The sequence below is a fragment of the Grus americana genome, chromosome 19 (genome assembly GCF_028858705.1).
Source record: "Grus americana isolate bGruAme1 chromosome 19, bGruAme1.mat, whole genome shotgun sequence".
NCBI lineage: Eukaryota > Metazoa > Chordata > Aves > Gruiformes > Gruidae > Grus > Grus americana.
The window spans coordinates 4,096,388-4,120,593 of record NC_072870.1 but is presented as its reverse complement, the minus strand read 5'-3'; the positions used below and the strand labels follow the sequence as shown (position 1 = coordinate 4,120,593).

The 24,206-nt window shown below is 45.4% G+C and overlaps 3 protein-coding genes and 1 long non-coding RNA gene across 7 annotated transcripts in view; 3 read left to right on the top strand and 1 right to left on the bottom strand.

Moving 5' to 3' along the window:
* PIGL (phosphatidylinositol glycan anchor biosynthesis class L) overlaps positions 1 to 6,452 on the top strand; it is a 63,136-nt gene extending 56,684 nt beyond the window's left edge. For all 4 annotated transcript variants that reach the window (XM_054847854.1, XM_054847853.1, XM_054847856.1 and 1 more), the window contains 2 exons: positions 4,482 to 4,615; positions 5,834 to 6,452. In XM_054847854.1, coding sequence (XP_054703829.1) covers positions 4,482 to 4,615; positions 5,834 to 5,932 — 233 coding nt within the window. In that variant the 3' untranslated portion in view covers positions 5,933 to 6,452. The remainder of the gene's footprint in view (positions 1 to 4,481; positions 4,616 to 5,833) is intronic.
* Positions 6,453 to 7,571: 1,119 nt separating this feature from the next.
* CENPV (centromere protein V) lies at positions 7,572 to 11,158 on the bottom strand. Its single transcript, XM_054847857.1, has 5 exons — positions 10,677 to 11,158; positions 9,554 to 9,652; positions 8,708 to 8,777; positions 8,207 to 8,321; positions 7,572 to 7,845 (listed from the first exon to the last, which is right to left on the bottom strand). The coding sequence occupies exons 1-5, from the start codon at positions 10,925 to 10,927 to the stop codon at positions 7,721 to 7,723; spliced, it is 660 nt and encodes a 219-aa protein (XP_054703832.1). The 5' UTR covers positions 10,928 to 11,158; the 3' UTR covers positions 7,572 to 7,720.
* LOC129215170 (uncharacterized) lies at positions 8,718 to 14,837 on the top strand. Its single transcript, XR_008579921.1, has 2 exons — positions 8,718 to 8,899; positions 13,808 to 14,837. It is a non-coding gene; the product is annotated as an uncharacterized LOC129215170 (long non-coding RNA).
* A 2,912-nt stretch (positions 14,838 to 17,749) lies between these two features.
* UBB (ubiquitin B) lies at positions 17,750 to 19,651 on the top strand. Its single transcript, XM_054847852.1, has 2 exons — positions 17,750 to 17,908; positions 18,566 to 19,651. The coding sequence occupies exon 2, from the start codon at positions 18,572 to 18,574 to the stop codon at positions 19,487 to 19,489; it is 918 nt and encodes a 305-aa protein (XP_054703827.1). The 5' UTR covers positions 17,750 to 17,908; positions 18,566 to 18,571; the 3' UTR covers positions 19,490 to 19,651.
* The last annotated feature ends 4,555 nt before the right edge of the window (positions 19,652 to 24,206 follow it).

Sequence of the window (24,206 nt, the reverse complement as noted above, 5' to 3'; positions counted from 1 at the left end):
GCAGTACAGAGAAGGAACAAGGAACTGCAGTGGTAAATGTCACTGCTAGATGTCAGGCCTTACCCAGACTGAACCACTCTCAGGTTCTGTTCATGCAGGTTTGTTAGATATACTGTGATCCTGAATATGGGCTGTGCCTCAAATTGGTTCAGGTTTAAACAGACCCACATATAGACAACATTTCCATTTCTCTAGCAGCATTAAGAGACTCCTGAAGCTATGTGAAAGCCTTGCTGCTCTGATTACATCACATCTGACATGACCTACAAACACCAAAGGAACGGGGAGCTCCCATGCTGCTGCTTACGCTAAGCCTTTCCAAATATAGTTCCAGTCTCATTGAAATTCCCAGTATTTATAATTCGATCTGGCAGGCGTGCAGGGCTGTGCATCAGAGGGGCTTAATGAAAGAAGAGTGATGCTGGGATTGAGGCTGTCTGGATAGACCTGAAAGGCATGTTCAGGCCATGGCAATGTGCTGCACTCCTGTTGGTAAGAGGGAACTATTTGTGGGTGAACCTGCGTAAGCCCATGTGATCAGAGAATCCACAGAAAATCTCTCTCCAAATGCAAAAATCAGCTAAGCCTCACATTGCCTCAGTGATATGCAAATGAGCACCCTAAATATCCTGCTTTGCTTTCTAATGCCTTTAGCCAGCATAAACACAACAGGCTTTTTATAATCTGTAATCAAGTTCTCCAGCCCAGGCACAAGCACATGGCTTGTTTCAAGAAGCCGAGACAGCTGCTGGATATGCGTCCACCACTACTACCAGCCCCATCCAGCTATAACCAGCACTCTTCGAAAAGAATCGGTGTGCTAACGTCTGTCAGGAGCAGTTCAAGCCTTTAGCACGCATAGATCTGCTAATAATCTTCTCATTCTAGGCATACTTGCTGCATAAGTGATTTGGAAGTAGAAAGCCAAGCCGAACAGGCTGCAGGCTTCATGCACTTCTATTCTAGGCCTAATCCACTAGCTATATTGATCTTGCCCTTTCTGCCAACCTAGAGAGGTTGTATTACACTGTTAATCCCATCCTGCCCAGGTCACAGTCACAACAGGCTCTGAAAAGCTTCACCTGCTGGTGTCACAGGAGTAGACTCATCAATGGCAGCACTTCTCTTACCCAGCTTGGCAGGCTGCTCACTGCCAAGCCTGTTTCTCTGAACCCTTTTCCATCTCTCCCTGGACTGTACATTCCTTCCCTCCTTCATTTCATCTCATGTTCCCACGTGGAGCAGCCTTTGCTGTCAGCATGTGGAGATCTTTGTCATATCACAATCACAGAAGACTCTTACAGTGCCCTTCATTTTGTGAGGCCTGAATGCCATTGCTTTGCCTGATCTGACCGATGGGGGCCCGGGAGGTCAGACCGATCAATACTGAAATCACTTCCAGTTGTTTTGAGCCCTTATTGCTGAGCTTTGGGGAACAAAAGGGCGTAATTGCTGCATGAATTAATATTTCTTAGGGAAAAAATTATGAGGAAAGGGAGAGCACATTTTGCTAACAGAGCAGCCCAGGCTTCAGACATTGGTGGTGGGTAACCCTACACCACATCTCTTCTGTCATTGCAAGTAGGAATTCACGTGGCATTGCCAGGGTCCATAAACAACCATCTGGGAAAGGAAAGACCCATTGCCCCACGTTGGCTTGAGCCCTGTCTTCCCCAGTAAGCACTGAAAAGCAAACAGGTGGCCAGTGGGAATGCTGACTACAAGAGCAAGGGGATCCATATCTATTCCTTTCCTCTGCTGTGACATAGCGCAGCACCGTACTAATTCTTTTCTCTGAAACTATCCACCAACAGATTGGGCCTTGCTGAGCAGCCCAGAGGATCTCTGCAGAGAAGCAGGGTGGGGGAAGAATGGTTCCCCTACTCACAGCACATCACAAATTTGCTTCCAGGTTTGCTGCTTGGAAACAAGAAATGTCTTTAGTGAGAGTGAAAGGACTGTCAGCACACTTCTGGGTGCGACTGCAACTCTTGTCACTGCAGAGCATCCTTTGCAATAGCAGGCTGAAACCTTATGGCAGGTAAACAGTAACTCCTCTGGCTGTCACTTGTCAAGGTGGACTCTGAGCGAGAGGGGGGCTCAGGCTCGCGGTCAGGAAGTGGCACAGGCCATGCCAGTCACACAGCTGCCTGCATTCCCGCACGTCCAAGGGACTCGTTGCAGGGAGCTTGGCAGTGCCATTGGTCCTTCCAGATGGCATTGCACAGCTGCTGCTCTGCAGGGATGGGCACAATGACCTTGCAAGGGTTGGAGGGCTGAGGCTGCAGTAGGATGGCAGTAGGGACGCGGTACAGCACTGACAGAGTTAAGACAGGAGGGCCTTCCAGGCAGAGGGGTGCCAGAAGCGATCCTGGCCTGGGCAGCCCGGGCAGGGCAGTGCAGCGGGGAAGCGGGCTACGGCTCACGGCTCCCTCCGCCGCTGGCGGACACCGCCATCTCCCGGCAGGTACTGGCAGGCCGGGCCCGCAGCAAACGTCCATGAGCTTCAGGAGGGCTTCTCCTCCGGTTCCTGGCACAGCACCGACTTTTATCAGTGTTTGTCTGGATGGAAGTGCCGGTGATTTCCCTTCAGGCCTCTAACCCTGCCCGTTGCTGCCCACAGCAGGGGAAAATAACTCCTCTGAATGCTCTGTCCACCCTGTTGGGGAGTCATGTCCCAGGACGAGTGCAGAAAGAGAACTGGAAGGAGAACATGGTCCTGGAGCCCTCTGTGATACTGAAATAAAGAGTTACCAGTTTTGCTTTTGAGAGTGGAGAAGACTATTGAAAAGTTGGAACAGATTGTACATCCTGCTCCTGAAGGAGAGAGAAGAAAGAAAGGAATTGAAAGATCCTGGAGATGTACTGGAGGGAGTCCATCAGGGCTGCCATGTCCTGCCATTGCAGGCTTTGGCGAGAATAAAAGGAAGACCTTTCTTTGCAGTGAAATGAGTTAGTGTCACTGGGAAGAGGCAGGGGACACAAATCGCTTGTGAGGGGATTTGTGGAGGATCGTCCAGTGCATGCTGTTTGTTCCTGGGTTCAGTGTGTCACAGACCCCTGGCTGGGGAAGGAATGGTGCTGATGGGGCATCTTTGAATACCATGTTCAACTCTGGAGACTTTTAGGGGCTTCTTCCCTTGTGTCTCCAGGAAATTCATTCGCCATAAGAGCAGCAAGTTTGGCTTTCCTATTTTTGATAGAGGCTAGACTGAAGGATCTACCAAGTATCCAAAGCAGGGAAGTTAGCAGCAGGTTGATGGTTCAGATCCTTGTGGGATGAGATTCCTCAGCAGATCTGCAGAGGGCTCCTAGCAGAGGCATCATCACCTCTCTCACAGAAACCTACTGCACGTAGTTACACTTTTCAGAAAGGATGTTTGCTTCTGCCCCTGTCCTGGAGAGTCTTTTCCCTTAGGAGGACACAAAACCTGCCTACATTTTAGAGCCAAGAGGTATTTGAGCATCACCAGTTCACTTTGTGCTCAGGACATAACAGCTTAAGCAGTATTAGACATGTGAGCACGGGCTTCACACACTAAAATAGCGCATTAGGCAGCTTTTGTAGCAATTCAGCATTGTTCTTTGTCTCCTCTGTATAATTTCACTGTTTAAGGGCACACTGAAAAAAATTCAATTGCAAATCTAATTGTATATCTGACCACTTGTGCAAACTGTGACTTTGGCCTCTTCTGTCAAACTTTAATACAATGTCTGAAGTGGGGAGCATAATCACACCAGCTTCCAAGCCCTAAGAAATCCCAAAGCAGCTCCCTTGAGAGCTACAGGCTCTTACTGAGACCATCAGTAGCTCTGAGCTCATCAGTGAAGACAATTTAGCCATGGCAAAAAAATTAGCAATTAACTTTTGAGTTCAAGGGGCTCTTTAAAACAGAAAATAATTCCACAACAATAGAATCTTTATACATGTTACCTTCATCTGCTTCATTGCAAACATCTGAGCAATGGATTCTGGAACTCTGTTAAAGCGTAACTGCCTGCCTGAGTTAATATTTGATACAGCCATTCCTGAATCTTGTAAATATTTTTTTCTGTAGCTAAGAATTGGAGTAGAAAGAGGAAATTTCATTTTTGTAGTTGAACCAGACTGCTGTTTTAAATTTCCATTATATGATACAGTGCCAGCATTGAAAGAGCCATCTGTGCTTTTTCCTTTGAATCTAACTACGTAGGAATAATTCACATTATAAGCAAAAAAACCTCTAAACCCTCTGGTATTCAGAGCTAGCTTTGCTTTCCACAGACCACATACAGAACAAGAACCAGTACAATGGTCATAGGCATGCACTGGGCACAAAGAGATCCTGGTGGGAGCATGAGTAGAAGTTGCTCCCCTTTTGCACAAAAAGGATCCCCGTGGCCAGCAATACAGGGGAGTCTGCAGAGACCTGCTGAGCCTGGAGAGACTGGCACCTTACAAGAATACAGGTTTGAAGTATTTATCCTCTTTTTCTGTCTAGGGTGCCATGTGCTTGTGCTTGAATCAGTAAATCTCTTCCGGAAGTACATCTCCATCCTGGACGTACCCATTTCCTGCCTCCTGCCCAGAGATGCACTCTTCATACTCACAGAGGAGGAGACTGAACGAGCCCGGGTGAGATGCGTGGTACCTGCTTAACCTGTTTGAATCATCATTGTGAAGACTTCAGTCACAAGTGTCATATTTACAGAGAACTTAATAAATAATTATATACATGGATTATAAATGTCACTAATGAACAATCTTCAGTGATTTGTAAAACATAAGTGGACGAGACAGGTTGCTTCATGTGCTTTGTGGATAGCAGGAGAGGGCTGAGTGGATTTGCAGCTCAGAGATCTTCAGTAGTCCCAGTGCACTGAGTTTTACACTGTGTCCGGGATGTAGGATGTATTTCAAAGGAGATTGGATCCAACATAATATTCTGAATATGTGAGTGACCTGTCAAAGAATGGCATGACTGCATGCCAGGAACAGCATGCCTGGATCGTAGCTCTAACTAAAGATGGAGACAGCTTGTGAACTTGTGGTCCAAAGCTCTTTATGAGTTCCTTTCTCTACTGTGTATTTTTGGAACTATTTTACTGCATGAGATCTCACACATTTCAAATTGTAGAATCCTAGAATGGTTTGGGTTGGAAGGGACTTGAAATATCATCTTGTTCCAACTGGATCATTTAATCCACAGTGCTCTATATCAGAATCTGATTAGCTCCTCTTCCATAGCATGAAAATATTTGCCCAGCAAACGGTCCTGTTAATCCACAAATTACAGAACTTTCATGCTTTTGAGGCTGCTAAAAGATGAGTTACGTATGGAAACTGCTCTGATAAAGGTGGCATTATTTCCTTGTGTTTTTTGTTTCTGAAATCTGACCTTTCTCAGCTGGTATGCTATAAATAGATTAAGTTAAGTTTCAGCTGGCAGTCTGTGATCAGAAGCAGCATGCAAAGTGTTCTCAGATACACACCTATCAGATTTCTGCTTCCCCAGCATGTGAACACCCAGGCGTGAGATCACATGGGGAAGAGGAGCTAGATGTGACAAAGAAACTGTCACAGCACCAGTCTGCAGCCAATAATGTCCTTTCTAGCGGGACCCCTCTGAACACTGGGCAGCACACCACCAGGCACGCAGGGGCAGACAGGCCTCTCCTTGCCCTTTTGCTCCATACAGCAGGCAGCCTCCTATCTCTTACTGCTGTTTCCCTGCTCACTGAAGACAGGCTGTCCTATAAATTGGCAGTGAACCTCACAGGAGGCCTGAGAAAATGCCCTCACATTAGGTCTGGAAGGTTCTTGTAATGCTTTCTCAACTATTTTTCCTTCTAGAGCGCCATGCGGTGTCATCACAGCCAGCTCCTTTGGTTTCGCCACATCTATATGCTTTTCTCACGTTATATGGTGATCAATTCACTCCGCCTTCTGTAAAAAAGACGTCGCTCACAACTTCAGGAGTAAAAGAATGAGCAAAAAAAAGACCGTGCCAGGCCCGGGACTAAAGAAAACTCACCTGTTACATGCTAAGAGGACAGGATTCTCTTTGTGTAGCATTCTTTCAGACTATGGAAAACAGATTGTATGAACTTCCTCTGAATATCTTGTTGCCTTTGATGATACATTGATGACCAGGGTTTAACAGCTACTCTATTTTCTCACTGTAGAAGCTTAAATAGGGTAAGAAATTTGGATTAACCTAATTAGGAGTCAAAAGCAGGAGTATTCTGCATTAGAGAAAATATGGCACAAACTATTTTTTCCCAAGAGGATATAGCTGCGAGGACTGCTTGGCAACTATCTCTTGGTGCTGTTGTAAAATCCAGATTTCAGGAGTAACTTTTCAAAGATCATGCTATCTTCACAGATACAACCAGAACAACAAGACCCATCTTATTCAGTCAGAACTTTAAAAAGCCAAAGCTTATGAATAAAACATCAGAAATCATACGAATTTCTCTAATTGCACTGATCTTTGCTGCTACTGCTGCTTCTTCCATATACATTGTGTTGCAGGCTCCACCTTCACAGAACATCCCTCATGAAACATGAGCATTTCTTCTTCCTTCAGAACATGGGGCTTGAGATCAACTCAGAAGAGTCTCAAGGGCGTAAGAATGAAGTGCAAGAGACCCAGACTGTAACTAGGTCCTTTATAGGACACATGCGGAGATAAAAATTGCAAGAGATGTTTCAAAAGCTGTTCCACTTATGTAAAAGACAAGTGCAAGAGTTAAAGATTCTTTATGTTAAAAGGTAAGTGAAGCAGCTTTCAGTGGTTTCATTTCTTAGCCTGTACAGAGATTTTACTACTGATCTGGGTTTCTGTGGGGTCATGGTGGAGCAAAGTCAGCAATACTCAACATTTCTGTAGGCCTTTGCACTCATGTGGGCTCACATCTAGACACGGCATCTTTCCTGGATCTACACAGCCGGTCATTGCATAGGCAAGATCAGAGCCCAAGCTGCCAGATCCCCATCTGTTGCTGTGAGCACATCCTCCTCCAGAAGACAACAAATGAGTTCCTGGTTGTACTGAGTACGTGCTCACTGTTGTAAGAATATGATGGTGTTGAACTCTGTTCCCGGGCCATGACTCAGTGCCTAAGCATATGCCTACTCAGCCTTCAGACCATGACTAAGTCCAGGCTTAAGCAAAACAGTACTTAATTACATGAATAACTTCAGTGGCCCTTCTCTTGCGGGCCTTCTCTTGCATACAGCTAAGCATCTGTGTAAATGCTGTTCTGAACTTGAGCCTATGCTTTACTGAACTGGAGCCTGCTAAGCTCTGTAACTTTAAATCCATGATCAATTCTTCGAAGTCAATGGAGAAAAAACAGTGTAAGTTAATATTATGTCCTAAACAAGAGATTATCTTATATAGGACATTTTTATAAGCCAGACTTGAAACGAAGGAAATATCCACACAAGAAAAGATCAGATTTTTTTTTTTTTACTTTGCTCTGTTTGTTGTGATTTAAACTTTAGCACAGCTAAGGGCAAAGTACTGAAGTAGCAGCCCTGGGGTGGTTTATGGAACAGAAGTGGTTTGAAAACTGAAAGTCACAAATGAATGGGACAGGCAGCATAGAAAGATTTATTTAAGAAACAGAGAACAGATAACAATAATGTAGACATTGATTTTGTCAACCCTCACCCAGGAAAGCCCAGACTACAGTTCTGCGGCAGTGCTCCAAGTTCAGCTGCTGGAAGGGTGCGTCAGGGTTTTGACATGTCTCTGATGGTCTTATGTTCCTTCACTGCCTTCTCCCATTCCTTGCCGTTGATATCCTCTGTGACGATGGTCTGCACGGTGCCATCATCCAGACAATGGGGAGCTATTCCTGAAGAAAGACAAGAGTACATAGAAACCAGTTTTTCATAGCTAAAGTGTGGGAGATGCCTGCACCACTCTGGGGATGGGGCATTGCAGGGAATGGTAAACGCTCAGTCCAGCCATTGCTGTAAGGCTGAGTAGCCCAGATGAGAAACCTGTCATGGGCAGAAGCCCACACATCATAGGTAAGACTGTTTCTTATGGAGGAGCTACAGGGTCAGACTGCAGTTCCAGATGTTTAGCACTTTAGGAACAAACCCTTAAGACACATGCTGCTCGCTGCTGTCATGTTAGCATCCAATGGAGTCTTTATCCAAGGTTTGCTATGTGGTTAACTTTGGTTACCACAGCTTACTCTTTCTACCTACCATAACCATCTGGATTAGAACGAGGAGTATAAAAGCTCTGTACACCACAGGTCTTGCAGAATGTGTGCTGGGCATGATGTGTGTTGAAGGTGTATGTTGTCAAATTATCAGCACCCTAAGCAAATGAAAAGCAATGTAAGTTTTCCACATAAATAGATGTATTAATTACTTTCTACGGACCTGTAGCTAAGAAATGTAAAATTTAAAATACCACATCCATGTCATTACTTGAGATAGAGTTCTGCATTCATGCTCCTTTTCTGAACCCCTGTGCTTTGTATGTACATGTGTCCATAACAGTCAAGCCTGAGAACTGCAAGAGCTTTAATGTCAGCTCACTAAATAAGATGCACTAACACACCCACACCAGATGGCATAAAATTCAGCCATTTCCCCCAACCAGCCATAGACAAACTTAGGATAGAAAACTGGCTGCCACTTGCATCTTTGAGGGTAACACTGGAGTATACTGCTCGTGTTCTTATTGCATTCTTACTCTACCTTCAGCAGCTTGAAACGCGACGCTGGGACAATGAAGTGTCTGTTCTGTTTCTTTGTGCAAATGCTGCAACTGTAAAAGAAAAAGCAGACCTTTCTAGAAGTGGCAGACAAGTTGTAGTACAGCAATTGGATCTAGCGTGGACGTCCTGACAACAGAAATTCCACCAACAGCTACTGGTTAGCATCACAGAGGTAAGCGGCAGAAGTGGAAGACTGACCCTACAGGTACAACAATAAGGTATATCTCCTACACCAAACATTAGATGCCATTTTTTCTTCACAAACACAACTCTCAACAGACACAAGGAGGACAAACTCTAGCCCTGAGAAATCCATTTAATCTTTCAGACTAGACTTTGCCAATTTTGCCAACATTTATTACCTTGCAAACAAGAAAGTAAGGTTCAGAAGTTTACCCATGAGCTAGAAGCAAACTAGTTGCAGGCGAAGGGGGATCACAATTGAAATCAGACCACGTTGTAGTTTGGAGCACAATCAGTCAGAGATGTAATGTTCACTTGAGAAGACCAAGTTAAAAAAGGGTTGATGTGCTTTGAGCACACTGCACTTAGAGGAAACATAAAGCAGATGGCTGAGCACCTGTGCTCATCAGACCTCTCCTGACACTTTCTGTGTGAGCATGAAAGTAAGACCTGAAGTCTTGCCCAAAGAAGCAGCACCTGAAATCACCAGCACTGATCCCATATTGGATCAGGACATAATTAGGGGTATACCCTATGGAAACAGCTCAGAAGATGTCATCTTCTTTTAGATCTAAGGTATTGATTGGAAAAGCAGATGAGCTTCTCTTCATCTACGAGAACAGAGAACAAAAAACCAACTCACTTGCAGTTGAAAACATGCAGATCTGGTGAAGCCCAGACCTCAAAGCGGATGGCTCCACAGTGACAGCCTCCTGTGTGTTTGACCAAACCTCTGTATTCACTGGAGAGAGAAACAACAGACAGGTTTTGGGATCATACTTTTTTTTCTTGGCCACAAAACCAGTGAGGCTATATGCGACATTATTCAATTCTGCTTTGAGCAATTGCAGAACACCTGAAAATGTATCCACTCAAATGTATTTTAATAAAATGTACCAAAGTGAGGGAGAGAACAGCTTTTGTCCTCTGCAGCAATTGCATTTCTGGTTTAATTAAAATGGTGAAAAGGAAAGAAGAGCAACAGTTAAAGTGTAAAGTACACTTGGCGTGCAATACAGAACATGTGCTCCCCTGCCATAGTCCAGGTCAGAACCCTGGACCCAGGCTACAGCATTATCTGTGCGCAACAGTACGTAGAAGCGAGTGGTATTATCACAAGACAACCCTCTTGGAACTGGGAACCGAATTTTCTCATTCTCCCGCTACTGCTCCAACACTACTAATATTCCTCCATTTAAAAGCTGGGAAAAGCAGAGATAAGTGGATGCTACATAATGGGTCAAATGCATTTTATTTTGCATTGTAATTGCAGAGGAACTTCATGGTCAAGGAATTTCTGAGCTTCTGCTTCTCCCTCTCCCCTAGGACGCCTCCATAGCAACTGGGTAGAATCACCATGCGAGGTCAAATGCAAAACGCAAAGAAAAACCTTTTCCTTTCAGATTTTCACTCCCATGGACAGTAACTGATTACAGTCCAGCGATGATGTGCTGTGCTCTGGAAAGAGCGAGCACAGGAAATGGGTGGAGATTTAGAAGCTGAGCCTCAGATCCCGCACGGTGCCCCCAAGGGCATTTTTGACGGGAGAGCCCTAAAACACAGGAAGCTTTAGCATAAGAAGCCACCTTCTCCGTGGTGCGTGCGGAGGACACCCCCCCCTCCCCTTCTCTGCAGCTCTCCAGAAGCCTGTGCTTACTGCTGTGCAAATGCTGCCAGAGGACGACGATCTAACGGGGAAAGGAGCCGCCGGGCAGGGTGGCTCAGCCTGGAAGCTGCGGGAAGAGCCGCCCCGGCCCCGTACTCACTAGGCGTCCAGCAGCAGCCGCGCCGCCTCCTCGCAGCTCAGCCGGTGCCGCTCCTGGAAGGCGGCCCAGCGCCCGCTCTGCGCCCCTAGATCGAAGACGCTGGGGCCGGGGGGCTGTCCCTGCGCCCCCGGCCCGCCCGGGGGTCCGTCCGCCTTCTTCCCTCGTCCCCGGCGGCTCCCGCCCGCGGGGGAGCTGGCGGCCGCGCTGCCCCGCCGGGACCGCCGCGCGCTGCCCGCCGTGGCTCGCCCCATGCGCCGCCGAGCGTCGTCGCGCCGCGTCCGCCAGGGAGCGCCGCAGTGTCGCGGCGTCGCGCGGCGGGAGCGGGGGTGACCCGGGGGCGGGGGTGACCCGGCCCGCGTCTGTGGGTCAGCAGCGGTGCCGCAGAGCACGCTCCGCTCTCGGCGTCGGCCCCGTCTGCCTGCTGTAACGGGGACGGCGGAGGGGCGGTGGGCATCGTGAGCGAGCAAAACTGGAAATCGCGGAGAATTCACGCCCCGTGCCGGTTTGCCCAAAGGAAAGCAGGCTCGCCTCTTGCTTGTAAAATACCGCGTACTGGTAAAAATGCCAGTTATCCACAAGAATTAGCATGAGGTTCTTCCTGTAATTATAAACACATGGTGCCTCATGTATTGAAGGATGTCAAGGTGCTTCGCAGACCGGAGGTGCTATTAAAGTATATTGCTTCACATCTCTGCTATGCACCCACCTGCATTTAGAAACGAGACTGCTGTTTACCAACACAGTAGCGTATCCAGATGTACCTTCAGAAGCGTCTTTGGCCCTTCCCGAGGTTTGAAATCACTATGGCAGCCTTGCAGAGAAATGGATTCTAATGTGGTTCCCACTAGACAACTTTTCACAAATTCTGTCACCAGTCTTAAAAATGAAAACAATCAAGATACTACATATCTTAAAAAAAAACCCTCAAGAAAATCTGAAAGCATCTCTCTAGTAGTAAATATCTTAGAACAGGTTATTCTTGAACATCTGAAAGACAACGCTATTTCTCAAGTAAAACTGTTCAATGCAGGGGAGAAATACAAAACTTGTAGGTGTCCAAGTCACCTTTAGTTGGGGACAAAAAAAAAAAAATCCCTCAAAGGATGAATCTTTGTGCCCAGTGTTGCAGGACTGGAAATTTATTTTGTTTGAGTTACAATCCAGAATTTGTATTTTCAATAGGATTTAATGTCTGGCTCTTCTCAAGAAGGGGAACCAGGAAAGATCTAAATAAGTGAGCTGACAGTCTGTTGTGGGGTAGAAGAGGCACCGACGGGTCATATCTCGGCCAGGAATGCAGCAAAGCAGCTGGACAGTGATGAAACAGCTATCAGCACTCTCTGGTCTGGAAAACAGCTTTAAAAATACACGCCTACAGTGTGTAGGCTGCCTCCTGAGATGGCACATACCAGGACTCGCATAACAATCCTGTGGCTCAGCACCTCTCTTCTCTGATGACAGGAAAGGGTACTGAGTTACCATTTCCTGTTATTCCTCATGCGAACCTCTCTACTGGTTACTCATCCTAATGGGACCATTTTAGTGCACTGTATGTGACAAATTCTGGCCCATGCCAGCATGTTCATCTGTAGCTCTTGATCTGAGCCACTCCCAGACCTTTAGTCACACTAGATTTCATGTTAGTCACCTTATATTTTGGGGAGGAAAAGTCACCAAGGTGAAACTGGAGACCATAAACTGAAACCAAGCCTGCGGAGTTTGCAGTGTGGATTAATTTGCCTTCAGCGTGGGGTACGGCCAGCAGCAGTTTCAGCCTACATGGCCTGTCCATTTCTAAAAACAGTTAACTGCGCTAAACTGAAAGGCAGAACATGTTTTAGGAGCTTGTTAGTGATCGGTTCACACAAATGGCCTCCTCTCTGCAAGACAGGAGACACTAGCACTTGTACACTCTCAAAAAAGAGTTCCACTGAGAAAAACTGAGTGAGTACGCAGTCCATGTAACATCTGCAAATCTATCATGCTCTGTGCCCCTCCACACTTAGGTCAGCATATTTTAAATGTAGAAAGCATTTTGAGAAGCTAAATTCTGTTCCCCTATGATGCTTCAGGATAAAGAACTGGAAGACAAAATGGAAGAACAAAATTCAGCTTTGTTTCAGAAGGCTATAGTTAAGAAATTCTTCCTCCTTTTTCATTTGTTTCATATTTTATTTCAAAGGACTTTTAAAGCTCAAAACTGGGTCTCACATAAACAGTTATTCAAGAGCTTTATAGTGGGTCTCTGGCTGATGATAAATTTTGCTGGTACTCTGACTGCAAGCCCTGAATTTCAGTGGTCGCATGCTGTATTGTCAGTGTACCTGGGCAGCAAGGCATTTCCCAGTGCCTAAAGAGTTAACAGCTTTCACTGGTACATGATTACTTCCAAATCTGATTAAATGTTTGCTGAACTTTAGTAGAAGCCAATGGCTTGATGAAGAATACTTTGCTCCTAAGCTTCTGAGACAAAATGGAGAAGGAAGAATTATTCAGAAAGATGATGGGATGGGCAAGAGGAAAAATCCAGTAAATCACTGTTCTCTTTAGGTGTCTTGTGATACTCGAAGTTCAACAGCTGACGTGTTTTAACATTAAAGTACAAAGGTGTTTTTCTGTGCCATCTCAGCTCTGCTTGTATAACAATGACTCAGCTCTGCAGACCTGGCTTGCAGCCCGCATTGAGATTCTGTCTGTAGGGGCATTTTCATCGCAAAAGGAGCCCTCAAAGCAGCTACGTGTTTGTGGGTCAAAGAGAATTAGGAACTGTGGATGCTTTTCATCCAATACACAGGGAACTAGAAATAGTTAGAAATAGCTAACACCACACTTAACTGAGGTAGTTAAAACTACATAGTTTGTGCAGGGGAGAAAAACGTCAGGATTTTAGTCTTAACTATGGTGTGGGGGGGAAGCATTATGGACATTCTCTTCACCATCAGGGGATCCCAGCTGGATCTGACGACAAAATACAGGAGGTATCACATCTGAACCAACAGACAGAGGCTGTGCAGAACGGCCTTGACAGTATTTGGGTTTGTTCACTGTTAGAGAGGTTCTGTTGAAACATACTAATTAATAATGATTAACAGCATTTTAGGACTTATTTCTTCTGTCTTTTGGTTTTTCAGGGTGGTGCTTCACTATCCTGCTGAAAAACCTCACTCCAGAAACCACACGCTAACTCGGCTCAGACGCAGCAGAGAGGATGTGAACAAAGAGAACTCCTTCGCTGCAGTGCAGCTTGGATCAGATCCAAAAGACTTACAGGCAGGAGGCAGACTGAAAAGATGCAGACAAGTAATTTTTAGAATAGACCTAGATATTAATCGTTGCTTTCACTGGCATAGCATGCAGACACAAACCTATGATTTTAGGCTGATGGCGTCTTTATAAAACGCCCTTTAGAAGTGTCCTTACATCAGAAGCATCATGAATTGCCACACCTTCCTCTGGGTCATGTAGACCTACAAAGATGAGACCAAGCCTGTTCATTGTGGCAGCACAGATCTTAAAGCTGTATCCCATGTGTCCTGTGAAGTCAAAATATGCTTTAAACAAACAGGTAGACAGAGGAGTATAGGTCATTTTCCTCTTTTTACTACAAATCTGGGTATCTATTTGTTTTGCTTAAGCTTTCAGCTCCTGAAGTTGGTAGCTTATTAAAAACTTTGCTTATTTAAGATATTTTTAGCATAAGGCTTAAAAAACAAAACTCAGATAGCTGTCTTTTTTTGGTAGTCTCATAATATTACAGTCAACCTCACAGTACTTTGAATTGTGACTCACTATTTTTGTAACCCTTGAGCTTGGCAGTAGGAGGACAAGCACTAACATGCCATAGCTCTGTTTGTCTTGTGGTTGGAACTTCAGCAAAGACTGGGCCTTATTGCAGTGTTACCGGTTTGGGGAGAAATATTTATCTCCACAACTGTAAATAGGTAAATATTATTATGCTGTGTCATACACAGTGAGAGAGACCTGAGGTAGGTAAGAGTAATATTATGATAGGAATATACATGATTTTTTCCCTGTGGCAAGTAGCCCTATTTTTATCTGAACAAAGGAACAGTACTGAACTTGCTACACATACTGAAATCGCCTGACTGGCTGGCTGTCCCAAGTTAAACCCTGGTAAATAAAGATAAACAGATTGCTTCATTTGACATTGCTCATGTAGAAGTGATATGCTGTTGCTAGGACATTAGCATACATAAAAAACCCCAGACCCAGCTTGTGTTCTAGAATGTACAGGTTCATTGGAAACATTTCTTTGACCCCAGATTCTTCTCTTCTGAAAGTAGGTTGCTTTGTACGACTGCCCAATGACCTACTTTTGAAAGCACTTGGAAAGAAAGACGTGTTCCCATCTGCAGGCCCCATGCCCTGGCAAAGGCTGGAACCACCTGTGCAGTCAGGCCAGTCACAAGATAGAGATTTCTGTTTTTTCAGCTTTGCATTTATTTATATACAGTTCACAGTCATCTGCTTGATGATTTTTATTCACCAAAAGCTACTAGAGGAAGAGCTGACATGAAGTGTGTAACATTCAGGGCACGAGTTTACCACACAGAAAAAGCCAAGGGTCAAGAAAAGAGGTATTTAAGAAGCCCTCAGTATTCAGCACACCCCCCCACTTCCCCAAAACAAGAGGTGGGCTCTGTACAGGCACGTAGATGGCTATCGCAGATTAATAGTTAGGAGAATTCAATTAATCCAGTCAGTGGGAGGTTGCAAAATGCTAATGGTGGCTAGCATAGAGTACCTTGCCGTAGGCTATGGAGATTAGTTTAATTCTGCTAGGCCCTGGAGTTGCATGCACAAAGCCTAACTCTTTTGTTTATCTCTTTTGACAGAGGGATAACTGAGGAAAATAATGAGGCTTTTTGCATGGAATGGATGAATTTAATCCATAATTGGTTTTAAAATGGAGTCTGCATTCAATGTCAGCACATTGCCTGCTTGCTTTGGGTAACGTCATTTCCCTGAAGAATGAATTTTTCAGGAGCCATTATTAACAAGGTATTTAACAAACTACCCATGGTAGACCCATCTTGTTGGGACTTTATTCTGATGTGTTGATTTGAATAAACACAAACCAACAACAATAGTGAAAGCAGATTAGTCATGGGATTTAGCCATACTTAGAAAAAAACTAGGGAGGGCTCCTGTGTTTTCTGGTTTACACAGAAAGGAAAAAAAATGACAGAAATTTCTCCTTCTCCATCTAGAGGGACATTAAAAAACAAAGACATGCACACTAAAATCCTTAATACAAGTCTGATGTGCTCAAACACAGATCAGTCTTTAGATTAGCCCATGGTTAATCTCCAGCCTAACAGACATGGCCTTTCACATTTGTAAATATTAGTTACTTGTGGCCTTCTTCTCAGGACTCCACGGTATTGTTTGGCTGGGGGACATGGTTCCTGGAGCAGTGCCTGGGATATACAGTATACACAGGCCAGCCTTGGAGCAAACATTTAGTCACCCTGGCACCAGGCAAACAAAACCAACCTATTAGAAACACTGAGCAAAGCTGGCAGCACAAAGAAAACAAATGTGATATTGCCTAAATCTGCCCTTTGTCCTAAATTTATGTAGCTCAATAATATTTCCAAGATTGGTTATTGCCACGGAGCTGTCTCTGAACTTTCCAGTTACCATTTTCCTCTCTTCCTGTTCCCACATTGCAAATAATTACTGTTGGGATGACTTATTTCCTTTTTACTGTAAACTAGGAGGTGATAGCAGACACAAGCTCTGTTAGGAAAAAGAAAAGCAAAAGGGTGTTGTTGTTGTTGGGGTTTTTTGCTTGTTTTGTTTTTAAGGGGGAAGTAGGGTAGCTCTGTACTGAATCCCGCCATTCATGTGCGTGCTTCTGCTTTGTGAGTGGAGGATTTAACAGCAAGTTCATCTGGCTTCACTGAAGGAGTTAGCAGCAGATAAAACACTACCACATAAAAACCTTTCTCTATTTTGTGTACTCGATATAGTATGATATAAAATGAGCTAGGAGCCAGTCTGAAAGGTATAATGCAGTTTAATCAATACAAAGCACATTTCCACATGTTCAGTTCACAGAAGGAAGTTGCTCCATAACCTGGTCAATGCTTCCTGTTCTGAAGGCAAGTAAACAGCCATTTGAATGTCAAATGTCAGCATTTCATCACAGGGGTTGTTTTGTAACCTCACTTAAAAGAATTGTCAGCCAGCTGAAATTGGTTCAAAGGGATGCATGGCAAGGGGAACACTCAGCCTGTAGCAAGCCTGACACACCAGGAATCACCAACACCTGCCACATTTCTAACTAACATCTTTTTCCCAGTTTTTCTAACTCACTTCTGCTCTTCCTGGCTTTTCCTTACAGCCACAGACGACAGGACTGGCCCTACAGCCTATTCCAGGCCCTGCCATAAATGCTTCACACCACCCCAGGGAAGGGGGTCAGTCAGATGTGCTGGTACCTCTATGGGTCAACAAAAAGGTACCCCCTCTTACTTCGGAGCACTCGTCCCCCTATCCACGCCAGGCTATTCCCCCAGCATTGCCCGGGGCTAACACAGGGGCTAAGAAAAGCACCCCGGCCCCATCACCCCCAGCCCAGCGGCGCTCTAGGCACCTCTCCCTCACCAGCCCCTCCCGCCATCAGGGCGGCAGCGATAGCCCGTATGCCCACGGCCCGCTCCCCGCCGAAATCTGCCTCCGCAAGGCGGCTCCGCCCTAGCAACAGCGCTGACATCACCGTGCACCAATCAGCGCCGAGCAGCACCCGAATCTTCCAGAGCTTTCCTTACAGCCGCCCCCCTTACCCTTCTCTAACTTCCCCCCCCCCCCCCCCGAATCAACCAATCAACGCCCCCTGTCCTTACTGCTGCACCAATCATTTCCCAACTTCCCGGTCTTTCTACTTACCGTTTCACGGCACCTCCAGATCCACTCGCGCCCTCAGAAATTTCCAGATTTTTAGGGGTCTGAGGTCCCACACTAAGGCTCCAGGACCCCTTTGCCCCTGGAAGAGAGATTGGAGAGACAAGAAGGCGAGTGTTTTTCATAGCAGTGGTCTTTTACTTGGGACTACTTTGGCAGGCGGATGAACACGGCAGTGTACGAGGGCGGGGACTGTTGGTCCGTAACCGTATAAATAGGGGTGGGGCTGCGTCACACAGTAGAGTACAGCTGGAGCGGAGCAACGCGGGTTTGCTGGCGAGTCAGCGATCAGGGCCGGAGACGTGAGTGGAGCGGTGGGGGAGTTTGGGGGTTGGAAGGGGAAAAAAAAAACTACGACGATTTTTCTGGGCAGGAAGGTGGAGAAAAACAGAATTATTTTTCTGGGTAGGAAGGCGGTAGTGGGTGCTTGTCGGGCGGTCTTTTTTGTTGGGGAAGGGGGAAGGAAGGAATTGCGCAGGGTCTAGTCTTACTCTGAACCATGTTGTCCAGAACTGAGGAGAGGTTACAAAAAAAATAAAATCGGTTCCTTACGAGAAGGACTAGGTTCGTGATGAAAATGGCGGAGGCGGTGCCGGTCTCCCCCGGAAGCAGGCTGCTGAGTCACCGCCTGGGGCGAGCAGTGCGGCGCTGCAGCCGCCATTCGCCCCCGGGAGGTCTGGCGGCAGTGGTGCGGCAGGCGGCTGTGCTGCGGGGCGAGGCGGGGGCTGGGGGCCCCGCTGCTGGGCGGCGTGTAAAGAGGCTGTTAGAGAACTTCGCATTCCAAGCCTCATAGTCAAAAGTAAAGAGCTGAGAAATGGTTGTAGAAAATATTAATTAAAATAAAAATTCCAATTGGTATTTATATAGTGCAAAATAGCAGCAGTGGTCTTTTTATTTAAAATAATTAAAGACTGTTCTTGACGAAGTAGCTGAAACTGAAAGTTACGTATGTTTTGCAGTTAAACATGCAGATCTTTGTGAAGACCCTGACTGGCAAGACCATCACCCTCGAGGTTGAGCCCAGTGACACTATTGAGAATGTGAAGGCCAAGATCCAGGACAAGGAAGGCATTCCCCCTGATCAGCAGAGGTTGATCTTTGCTGGGAAGCAGCTGGAAGATGGCCGCACCCTGTCTGACTACAACATCCAGAAGGAATCCACCCTTCACCTTGTGCTGCGTTTGAGAGGTGGCATGCAGATCTTTGTGAAGACCCTGACAGGCAAGACCATCACCCTCGAGGTTGAGCCCAGTGACACCATTGAGAATGTGAAAGCCAAGATCCAGGACAAGGAAGGCATTCCCCCTGATCAGCAGAGGCTGATCTTTGCTGGGAAGCAGCTGGAAGATGGCCGCACCCTGTCTGACTACAACATCCAGAAGGAATCCACCCTGCATCTTGTGCTGCGTTTGAGAGGTGGCATGCAGATCTTTGTGAAGACCCTGACAGGCAAGACCATCACCCTCGAGGTTGAGCCCAGTGACACCATTGAGAACGTGAAGGCCAAAATCCAGGACAAGGAAGGCATTCCCCCTGATCAGCAGAGGTTGATCTTTGCTGGGAAGCAGCTGGAAGATGGCCGCACCCTGTCTGACTACAACATCCAGAAGGAATCCACCCTGCATCTTGTGCTGCGTTTGAGAGGTGGCATGCAGATCTTTGTGAAGACCCTGACAGGCAAGACCATCACCCTCGAGGTTGAGCCCAGTGACACCATTGAGAACGTGAAAGCCAAGATCCAGGACAAGGAAGGCATTCCCCCTGATCAGCAGAGGCTGATCTTTGCTGGGAAGCAGCTGGAAGATGGCCGCACCCTGTCTGACTACAACATCCAGAAGGAATCCACCCTGCATCTTGTGCTGCGCCTGAGGGGTGGCTGTTAAGTTATTGTGCATCTTGCTCGACCACGAGATGGCCAATAGCTCTTGTGTTTGCACTGTAGTTCTTTAATGTCTTAAGTTAAATGCAAAGTTAATGCAAGCTTCAGTAACTGCTGAACGACTGTCTGTTGAAATGCTAATAAAGTTTTCTGTTGCACATGACAATTTGTAGTCTGTCTCAGTTCAAGCTAGTAAAACCAGTGTATTTTAAGTGACATGCTTACTTTAGCTTTGTTCCTTGGCAGTTTAAGCCTCTTTGCATGTATAATGAGGACCTTGTGGATGAAACAGATCTGGATTAAAGTCTTAATTTAAGCACTAATACCATGTTATTTCTTCTTCCTAGAGTTAAACACAGCTTTGTTTCCAGGAAGGTTAGTAACTTTGAAAGGTCCCACAGTCACCACCAACTAAAGGTGGTATGACGGGTGGGGGGGGGGGTGGTGGTGCTGCAAGTTGGGAAGTGGCGGTGTGTGTAATGATTGTAGCTGAGATAAGTGAATGGTTTTGTTGCTTGACAGGGCAGTGAGAATTGAGCTTCAGAGTGCTTTCAGGGGACTACATAAGCAAACATGAGTGCTTCTGTATATTTTAAAGTGGGAGAATTGTCATTCCAGTGACAGCCTGTTCAAAATATCCTTTTCAAAAGGATGTGGGGTGCCTGGGTGAACTACATGGAATGTGATCTGGGGAAGGGCTAATTCAGTGAGAATTGCTGCTGGTGCAGGGCAGGCTGCCTTAATACCCTGGCTGTAGTGAAAACTTAAATGTGGAATGGCAACGCATGACTGAGCAGTAGAACAATCTACTGGTTTGGTTTAAGTAAAAGTGATTTACACAATCATTCAATGTGAAAAGTTGGGAGTTCCCACTAAAGTCTTGGTGGTTTGGGGGGTTTATGTTTTTTATGGGGTGGGTAAAGGAAACTTGCCCAAAGGGGTGGGGTTACAGTGGCAGTGGTGATGGTAATCATCCATGTGCCATTTCACAGAACCTTGCCCAGGTTGTAAGGCTCATGGCTGCCAATGTCTGAATCTACTGAACTCTGACAGCTGCTTAACTTGAAATGGGAGCATTGGCATCTGTGTGCACAGTGTTTCTGTGCTGGTGCACTTGCTTTTTACTTACAGGCCTGTATTATGCACCATCGGGTTGACTTTTTTTGGTCCAGTGTAGTGTTGCTGTGAAAGTTCGTTCCTCTTGAATTTCAGCTTTCAATTTAACAATACAGAATGTGTGCTTGTATTAGCAGTGCATTCTTGGCATGGCTACGGTCATGGCCAGAAAGTTCCACTGCTGTTTTCACAGAAAACTGCATGTTGTAACTTCAGTGTCGATTTGGTGGTTAGAACCATAATTTTCTTTTCAGCAGCAGGGCTTGTTTCCTTGTCTGCTATACCTAGCTGTGCTAGCAAAAATGTGGAGTTCTGTAAACAATTGTTTCTACCATAAGACATACTTCCTGAGATTACTTGAGTTTTCCTGCAATTGCTTTTACCTTGCCTTGATTTTACACTTTTTCCAGTTTAGCCACTTAGCCAGGTCTTGTTTTTTCCAGTTTAGCTACCCATGCAGGTTGCCTGGAGGGGTTGTGCAGATTCCTTCTTGAAAATACTCAAAAGCTGTCTGGACATGGTTCTGGGCAACCAGCCCTGGGTGGCCTTGGCTGAGTAGGGGGGCTGGGCAAGGTGATCTCCAGAGGTCCCTTCCAGCCCCAACCATTCTCTGGGCCTGTCACTTCAGATGGGGTGTCTCATAGCTCTGCTCTGTTCAGTAGTGTGTAGATTTATAGTCCAGAGGAGATAGGGCACTGAATAAATTTACAGCACTTACCTTTTTCTGCTGATGGTGTGCTCCATGGTAAAACTAGTTGGGACCCTGGGAAGGCGATGTGTAGCTAGCTGAGTGGGTCTGCACCAGCTTCCCAGTGCGGCTTTATTCAGCCCAAGCCAAGCCTATGTTGAACCTTTGCTTCTGCTGGTCCTTCTGTTGTGGATGGTCCGTAAGCAGAGCCGTGTGTGGAGCCCGCTTCAGGCTGACCTTGCACTGAGGTAATAAGCGGCAGGAAGAGGGGGAATGTTGAGGCATTCTGTGATGGTGGGGAGCAGTTCAGGCCTTGTTCAGGCAGCCTGAGCTGAGAGTGTGAATCTGTCTGCTGTTTTCCCCAGCCCATTAGGAAGATTTGCTTAAGTGAGGCTTGTGCTGAAAGTTAATTAGTTCTGCATTTGGCTTACTAGTAATAGCACAGAATGGTGCTTCCTTAAAGCCAGAGCAGGAGGAGTGAAATCCCCAGATGCTGTTGTGTTGTAGCGCTGCCCTGGGTGCTCTGCTCGCTGAGAGGTCATGGGGACCCTTGTGTGGGACTTGTGCTTGTCCTGCCAGGCTGCTCATCCCCAGCCCACAGAGGAGTGGCAGTCACTAGGTGCAATAGATGACTGCCGAGGATTTCATCATTAAGAGAAATCTTTGCAATTTATCTTAAATGATGTGAATTAGGGAAATTCATGTAACTTGCAAGGAAATGTAAATATGAATTTGCATAACATTTACGCTGAAGTTATGAACAAGGTATCAGGCAATATGAATGATGATAAGATACATTTGTTTTTCTTACACTGTGGTGTACCTCAATCCAATCTACTCAGAGCCAACTATTCATAACTAAAATAAATGAGAATTTAATAGGCTTTAGCCAGAATCTATATGCTATTAAAATAGAATAATCCCAATGCTTCCATATTGACAACAGATTCTGATAACATCTTTTAATCCTGCTGCAACCTGAGCTTTGTGACTGGCCTTTGTGCTTTGTCTTACAGCTTCACTTAATTTCCAGTCTGTTCTCTCTTAAAAAAAAAAAGATTCCAAGATTTCAGGGGTTTTGTCTTCTGTGCTTCTAAAAAAGTACTGTCTGGTTTAAGAAGGCAAATGAGATAACCCCGTTATACTCAGTTTTTGAGATGTTTAGTGTTTTGCTGTAGTAGCAACTGCCCCAGAACATAATCGTATGGGGAAAGTGGGAGTTGAGGCAGACACACATTGGGAATACATGGGGTATTTTTGCAGCCTTGTCTGCAGGTCTGAAGGCATTGCGTGGTAGCTGTGGTGAAAGATCCCTGGCTGCACAATTTTGTATTTACGGAACATCACTGCATCATCAAAACCAGCCTTCTTTGGAACTTGAGTTTTTAAATTAGACACGTTTCTGTTAACTGTTTCATACAAACATTAAGTGAATGACTTGGCATTCTCACAAGTGTATGCTTGCAAGTCCTTTTTGCTATTTTTGAAGAATTTCCCATAGAGGCTGTTGTCAGAAGCAGCAGCAATTCAGGTTTAGGGAGTGGCCACTGGATGTCAGTGTTTCTCCACAGAAATGGTGTTTGGTAACACCGTTGGGTTTCGTATTCTGCTGCTATTTGATTGTTAGTGGAGCGTTCCTTCAGGCTGTAATCCTACAGAAAGGATAAGTCAAGGAGAAAGATACTTCCATTTAAGGAGTAAGAGAAGTGGATGGTTCCAGACAAGTGTATACATAGGAGCTTTTAAATAATACGACGTGGGACTAGTAGTTACAGAAATACTGTTATGTAAATTAATTGAGTTCCCAGGGCTATTGGACAAGTTCTGGCAAGGAATTATATTTAAGAATATTTGGATTTTAGATTGGGCGCTGGCTGGTGTCTCCAGAGGTATAGAATTCCATCTGTGTCACTAACAAATGAAGCTGCTAAAATTCATCCCTTCAGTGCAGGTTTTACATAACAGTTACATGAAAAAGTCTGGCCTTGCAAAAAATACTCGATATTTTCCCATGTGTGAAAGTACACCTTTAAAAGAAACACTTTTTTAGCCATGTGGCTTTTGTGAGGTTTGAATGAAGTGCTGGCCTACCTGTTGTTCTGGAGAAAACGTTAATGGTCCACCCTTGTGTGCTGTCATTACAGGCTTCCTCCTCCTGTGAAGCTGATTTTTGAGCTGCTGCCCCTTAGAGTGGCTACAGATCAATGCTGTAATTAAATTACAGACACGTGTAAGTGACTTTGATCTTCTGTTTACAGCATACAGAAAACATCATATTAATTGTGAGAGTACTGTATTTTTCAGTATTTGGTAAAAATGTGTACTGAGGTGAACAGAGAATACATATTTTGGGAAATGTGCTTGTTTCCATCTTTTCAGAAAGTGATCTTCCTCATGCTTCCTTTTGCCTTCTGTTTTAGCAGGTTCCCATCGTTGCTTTCCTGCCATGAATTACGGTGCTGCTTCATCTATAATCTGTAATTATAATTATGAAAGTATTTTATAATATTATTCAAATTATTGATTTGACTGAAAATTTCACTTAGTAGTTAAAGAGTTTGACTTCTCTGATCATGGATTTAAGGTTTCCACAGAATACGTGTGTCCTGTCAGGAGAAACGTAGTGCCATCAGACTCATTTGCATCAGCAAAATAAGTACTGAGCAATTGCAAGATTCCTCCTTGTTCCCCCAAATAAAAGCCTCAAAAGGCAAGAGGATCACACGTTGCTCTTGAAAATTGAGGCTGGCGCATAGCCATAATTAAATTGCTTCTGTTGTTCTCTGTGTGTGCTGCTTTGGATGGCTTTCTCCTGAGTCCTGTGAGTGATCAGGATTTTAAAATTTGGTGGCAAGATGCTTGTTAAGCATCATAAGCAGCTCAGCTGGCTAGTGCTCAGCAGTGACATAATCCCATT